The sequence below is a fragment of the Psammomys obesus genome, unplaced genomic scaffold (assembly GCF_907164565.1).
Source record: "Psammomys obesus unplaced genomic scaffold, mPsaObe1.curated_primary_1811, whole genome shotgun sequence".
NCBI classification, from domain to species: domain Eukaryota; kingdom Metazoa; phylum Chordata; class Mammalia; order Rodentia; family Muridae; genus Psammomys; species Psammomys obesus.
This window is the reverse complement of record NW_026590905.1, coordinates 1003733-1010571: the sequence shown is the minus strand read 5'-3', so window position 1 is coordinate 1010571 and position 6839 is coordinate 1003733. Positions and strand designations below refer to the sequence as shown.

The 6839-nt window shown below is 48.9% G+C and overlaps 1 protein-coding gene across 1 annotated transcript in view; it reads left to right on the top strand.

The window, feature by feature from the left end:
* Nucleotides 1–3473, top strand: part of LOC129678523 (tubulin alpha-3 chain-like) — a 7220-nt gene extending 3747 nt beyond the window's left edge. Inside the window, 5 exon segments of the mRNA XM_055609372.1 lie at nucleotides 228–450; nucleotides 682–830; nucleotides 1544–2128; nucleotides 2130–2225; nucleotides 3176–3473. Of these exon segments, the coding sequence (XP_055465347.1) occupies nucleotides 228–450; nucleotides 682–830; nucleotides 1544–2128; nucleotides 2130–2225; nucleotides 3176–3472 (1350 nt within the window). The 3' untranslated portion in view covers nucleotide 3473.
* The last annotated feature ends 3366 nt before the right edge of the window (nucleotides 3474–6839 follow it).

The window sequence follows — 6839 nt, the reverse complement described above, 5'->3', positions numbered from 1 at the left end:
TGTGTGTGTGTGTGTGTGTGTGTGTGTGTGTGTGTGTGTGTGTTTTGAGATAGTTGGACTTGAACTCTCCCTAATCTTTCCTTCTGAGTACTGGGATTATGGGTCTTTGCAACTGTACTTGAGCATTGTTGTAAATAAATTTCGAAAATAGATTCTGGGCAATTCACAAAATTGTTTGTCATACAGTTTCAAGTGAATAAGCGTCATGATTTTGCTGTGTTTTCCAGCGTGAGTGTATCTCTATCCACGTGGGCCAGGCAGGTGTCCAGATTGGCAATGCCTGCTGGGAACTGTACTGCCTTGAACATGGTATCCAGCCTGACGGTCAGATGCCAAGTGACAAAACCATTGGCGGCGGCGACGACTCATTCAATACGTTCTTCAGCGAGACTGGCGCTGGCAAGCATGTGCCCAGAGCAGTGTTTGTGGACCTGGAGCCCACTGTGGTCGGTAGGTGCCTGGGCCCTGGCTGGAGGCTTGCCTGGGTAGCAGAAGCCCGCCCAAGTCTCTACAGAATAGACAGGCTGTCCACTGTATGCTTGTGCCTTGGTCAGGTAAGACACTGAAAGGGCGTGTGTGCTGTATGAGTTACCGAAGGCTAGGAGACACGGTTGGCATACATGCACAGTGGAACTGAACGGCCCCTGCCTGAAAGACTCACAGCACATATGGTCTCTCTAGATGAAGTGCGCACAGGAACCTACAGGCAGCTTTTCCACCCAGAGCAGCTGATCACTGGGAAGGAAGATGCGGCCAATAATTATGCCAGAGGTCATTATACCATTGGCAAGGAGATTGTCGACCTGGTCCTGGACCGGATCCGGAAACTGGTAAGGGGATTGCAGAGGAGGCTTCATAGGCTGGCTGTCCTGATGGAGAGAGTCGGTGGTGATGGTAGTGGTCATTGTCCTAGTTAGGGCCACCATGGCTGTGGTAAAACACCATGACCAGTCCTCTCAGGGAGGAGAGCCTTTATTTGGCTTACATTTCCACATCACTGTTCATCATGGAAGGAAGACAGAACAGAAGCTCAGACAAGGCAGGAACCTAGAGGCAGGAGCTGATGCAGAGACCGTGGAGGGGTGCTGCTTACTGGCTTGCTCCCTGTGGCCTGCTCAGCCTGCTTCCTTATAGGACCCAGGACCACAAGCCAGAAATGAAGCCACCCACAATGGGCTTTGCCCTCCACCATCAGTCACTAAGAAAATGCCCTCCTGACTTCCTGAAGCCTGATCCTATGCAGGCATTTTCTTTAATAAAGGATCCCTCCTCTCAGATGACTTTAGCTTGTGTCAGATTGACAGAAAACTACCAAGCACAGACATTTTGGCAAATCTGTTAGAATCAGGAATCTTTCATGAGTTTACCAAAATACCTCACACACCTGCGCTGCTGAGCTGCATCCATAGGTCTTGCTGTATTCAAAGTGCCCTGTGTATGTTGTAGACAGTCTGAATTTGCATCAGTTTGCAGAAATGGAAGTCGTGGAGGTCAGGGTTGCGGCTTGGCAGGCATTGGCTTACGTGCTCTGGTTTTACCACAGGCAGATCTGTGCACGGGGCTGCAGGGCTTCCTCATCTTCCACAGCTTTGGAGGTGGCACAGGATCTGGGTTCGCATCTCTGCTGATGGAGCGGCTCTCGGTGGACTATGGCAAGAAGTCCAAGCTGGAGTTTGCCATCTACCCGGCCCCGCAGGTCTCCACCGCTGTGGTGGAGCCCTACAACTCCATCTTGACCACACACACGACGCTGGAGCATTCCGATTGTGCTTTCATGGTGGATAACGAAGCCATCTATGACATCTGTCGGCGCAACCTGGATATTGAACGGCCCACGTACACCAACCTCAACCGCCTGATCGGGCAGATCGTGTCATCCATCACGGCCTCGCTGAGGTTTGATGGGGCCCTGAATGTGGACTTAACAGAATTCCAGACCAACCTGGTGCCATACCCTCGCATCCACTTCCCCCTGGCCACCTATGCCCCAGTCATCTCAGCTGAGAAGGCGTACCATGAGCAGCTGTCCGTGGCAGAGATCACCAACGCTTGCTTCGAGCCAGCCAATCAGATGGTCAAGTGCGACCCCCGCCATGGCAAATACATGGCCTGCTGCATGTTGTACAGGGGGGGATGTGGTCCCCAAAGATGTCAATGCGGCTATTGCTACCATCAAGACCAAGCGCACCATCCAGTTTGTCGATTGGTGCCCCACTGGATTTAAGGTAGGACTGGGTGCTGTGACAGTCATATCTGCCAGCAAGCAGCAGGCTCTGCCTCGGAGCCATAGCTTTGGCCAAGAATTCCCCTTTCCATGTCAGGCTCCAGAGAAAGCATGTGTAGTAAGTAGTTAAGTTGCTAAGTGACGTAACACTTTTCTAAAAAAGTTCTGTCTGTGTGTTCATGGTGGCACATGCCTCTAATCCCAGCACCAGAGCAAGTTGAAGATCATTCTTGGCCACGTAGTGAATCTGCAGCCAGCCTCGGCTTTAGAAATGTAGAGCCTTTAACTTATTAAAAAGAAATTAGCATACTCTCAAAACCATAGAAATTTGAAAAGCTGAATTCTCTAAAGCCGTTTGTCCTTATAAGCCAAGAGGTGATCTCAGCATATTCAAGGTGTAGGATGCTTTTTATACAGGTGATGTTGGTTGACAGGCCAGCAGAGAGGAGCAAAGGAGACAACTTCCTCTTAAAGTGGGAGTGTGCTTCCTGATCTCCGTCCTTACCTGTTCCCAGCTTCAGTCTGGCTGTGTTCCGAGCTGCTGCAAACAGCCACTTGCTCATCAGGGTGTAAAACATCACCACCATTTTGGCATATTTCTGTGTTTATCATCCTTCCCAGAGCTCACTGCTGCGTGGGTGTTTTCTACACATGAAGATTTCAATCGCATTTCTTTTAACTAAGCATACAGTATGCCTTGGACAGGGTTCTCATTTTTGGCCTTGGTTGTACTAGGTGAATGTAGGACAATTCAGTGTTGTTTCCTGTTTGGCCACTGGTGGTTCAAGGAAGTACTTTAAAATCTTTATACATGTTGCTTGTGTAGGTGAGTGGCCATTCCCCAAAGTGACAGTATGAATGTTTGTAGTTTGAGCAGGGTCCACAGTTCCCTGCTGAAGTTACCATTTCTAAGGTCACTGTACAAGTCACTGTTTTCTCCTTCTCTGTCAGGTGGGCATTAACTACCAGCCCCCCACCGTGGTCCCTGGGGGAGACCTGGCCAAGGTGCAGCGGGCCGTGTGCATGCTGAGCAACACCACTGCCATTGCAGAGGCTTGGGCCCGCCTGGACCACAAATTTGACCTCATGTACGCCAAGCGTGCCTTTGTGCACTGGTACGTGGGAGAAGGCATGGAGGAAGGAGAGTTCTCAGAGGCCAGAGAAGACCTGGCAGCCCTGGAGAAGGATTATGAAGAGGTGGGCGTGGATTCCGTGGAGGCAGAGGCAGAAGAAGGGGAGGAGTACTGAGTGCGCGGGTCTGGCTGGCAGCCGTCCGTTTATGTCTTCCCCACCCCTGAAACTAAAGGATATATTTACTTATTAAAATTTCTGTATTGAGGTAGTGCCTGCCGTGTGTGCTGTACTTTCTAACAATTCCTTTCCAGATGCCTGCCTTTCCCATTAAGTTTCTCCGAGGAAAAGATTCCGGTTACCAGTTTTTCCCTAAGAAATGATAAGCACGTCTGTATGTTCAGTTTTAAGTTCTAACTAAGAACATTAGGAAAAACTGCTTTATTTTAAAAGGATTTGAAGGACACAAAAATTGTCTTCTGCCCTGTCTTCGGCAGCTGGGAAGAGTTCCCCTGGGCCTCAGTAGTGTGTCCTGGTGCTGTGGAAACTCAGTGTCTGACAGTTGGTTTCCACTGACATCAATGGTTTTCCTCCTCTGCCTTGGAATTGCTGTTGGAGGTAAATCAGAACTCCCTACCATCACACTGCCCGTATTGCGCTCCAGTCACCCTCTGTTAAGCCCTTGTTCCTGGTATGCCGCACTTGTTTTTTAAACTCTGCTTTATTGAAGGTGTTTAGACCTCAACCTCCTTTCCAATCCCCAACTCCATGTTGGAGAAAGTGGGGAGAGAAGGCCCAGACCCCTTTAGTACTCTCATCTGTTTAGGGTCCAGGGCTTCTTTCAGCAATCTATACAGCAGTCTCCACTAACAGCAAATGCAGCCAGCAGTCTCTTCCAAACCACTGTGCCCCGAAGTGTTTCTCTTTGTGTTTCTATTCCAAACCATCATGTCTGTCTGTCAGATCTCTCCAAACTGCTATATGCCACTCTCCAACACCACATGCCACACTGGTATGTTGAGCACTGGTCTTAGCAGGGATTTTGTTTGTTTTGTTTTCATGCAAGAACCCAGAGTTTTATTGGTGATGGTCTCTTTTCAGTCAAGGGCTGTCCAGGACCATATCAGCATAGATTTTGGGACCACACCATGTAGACCTACATGCAGTTGCTCCATCCTAGTCAACCAGTAGCTATGCTTAGGTGCACAAATGAACTATGTATGTGGAGCCAAGAATCTTCCCAAATGACTTGTGCCTTCTGCAGGTCACCATGAAACATCTGTGAGGGGATCTGGTAGTCTAGATTACAGCCGAAGAAGAGACATCTCCGGGTTTGGGCTGCTTTTCATATTTTCCTGCTGATGCTGAGCAAACGGCTTTTCCTCCTCCAGGCCTCAGTTTCCCCTGTTGTCAAGCAGGTAGTACTTCTTTGAGTGGACTGCAAGATTTCCACCCTCCCTATTTAGCAGCACAGGTTTGTGCCTCTTCAGAGTTGCCAAGAAAGACAGCCCTAGGTGTGGCTCTTGGCTGGCCAACTGTCAGGGGCCAGGCCTTGTGGGGCCTGCCTTCTAAGTACATGTTCTTCTCTGCACCTTGAAGCTGCTGTAAGATGTGGTCACCCAGACCAGTAGAGCATGTCAGCACCATGTCCCAATGAGGAAGCCCCTGAACACCTGGTGTGAGCACAGGCTGCCGTAAGAGCCCACGGTGCTCATTTAGCTTCCCAGCTCACCGCCTGTGTCACAGAGAAACTTCCAGTGTAAGACAGGATACAGCACCCAGTTCTCTGAGTCAGAGCTATGAGACTGGCTTCAGGCATAGAGTGCCCAGATCTGAGGCCTCGAGTTTGGGTTCAGTCTGAGAAGGAAGAGACTGTGGGAGGGCGCTGGGTGATCTGCCCAGCCTAGCCTTAAACTCTAGGTCCTGCCTCTTCCAAGTGCTGGGATTACAGGCGTGAACCACCCTGTCTGCCTACACTGACATTTCTGATAAACACAAGCTTTCTGGTTCATCCTTCCTCACATCATAGATAATCTAGGCTTTCTCACCTTCTTCAAAGTCTCCAGTCCTCACCTCAGGCTGCTCAAAATTGTACATGTGCATGTGTGTGTACACACACAGAATACTGTTTTCCACTCCTGGTTTTGCTGCTCTCTGAAGGCCCAGCCCTTCCCACCTGTCTGCTCATACTCCACTCAGATGTTCTACCTTCTGGGTAAACATGCACTTTCTCATTGAATATGTTACCCAGAATGAATGGGCATTTCCTCTCCCGACTTAGCAGGGGAGCTGTTTAAGGGTCGGTGAGCTGGATGGATATGCAGTCAGTAGCCACTCCTTTCTTTTCCATAGCAGCACCACTTTGCTCCATGGAGCCATGTCTGCTGAGCTGAGACCATGTGACCACCCCAGCCATGTCATCCAAAATGAGATCCCTGTTCCCCAGGGTGTGTTGCTCTCTGGCCTCATGGAGTCCGCGTGGCCCTGTCCTTTCCCTCTTTCTGTCCTACATTTCTTTCTTATATAATGAAAATGAAGTAGTTTTTTTTAAATTTTTAATTATTTATTACAATCTATTCACTTTGCACCCTGGCTGTGGCCCCCGCCCTTCTCCTAATCCTATCTTCCCTCTCTTCTTCCCCTATGTTCTTCCCCTAGTCCACTGATAGGGGAGGTCCTCCTCCCCTTCTATCTGACCCTAGCCTATCATGTCTCATCAGGGCTGGCTGCATTGTCTTCCTCTGTGGCCTGGCAAGGTTGTACCCTCCAGGGGGAGGTGACCAGAGAGCCTGCCACTGAGTTCATGCTCCACTTACAAGGGAACCCACTTAGACACGGTCTATGGGCTACATCTGAGCATGAGTTTTAGGTCTTCTCCATGCATGGTCCTTGGCCATCAGTCTCTGCAGGGCCCTCAGGGCCTAGTGGTTTTGTTTTTTGGGGACTCTGAGGGTCTCCTCATGGAGCTCCTGTCCCCTCCAGGTCTTTCTATCTCCCCCTTTCATAAAATTCCATGCATTCTGCCCAGTTTGGCTATGAGTCTCAGCTTCTCAACTTCAATACCTTGATCACCAGAGTCTTTCAGAGGCCACCTGTGGTAGGCTCCTGTCTGTTCCCTGCGTTCTCCTGCTTTTGATGTCTGTCGTGTTTGCCCTTCTGAATGAGGATTGAGCATCTTCCCTAGGGTCTTCCTTGTTTAGCTTCTTTAGAACAATAGATTTTAGTGTGTTTATCCTATATTATATGTCTCATAAGCACTTATAAGTGAGTATATACCATGTATGTCTTTCGGCTTCTGGGATACCTCACTCAGGATGATCTTTTCTAGTTCCTGCCATTTGCCTGCAAATTTCATGATTTCCTTGTTTTTAATTGCTGAGTAGTATTCCATTGTGTAAATGTACCACAATTCTGTATCCACTCCTCTGTTGAGGGACATCTAGGTTCCATATTCTGACTATTATGAATAGAGCTGCTATAAACATGGTTGAGAAATGTCCTTGTAGCATAGAAAACTAAGTGTTTTTATTTTTAAAACACAGTT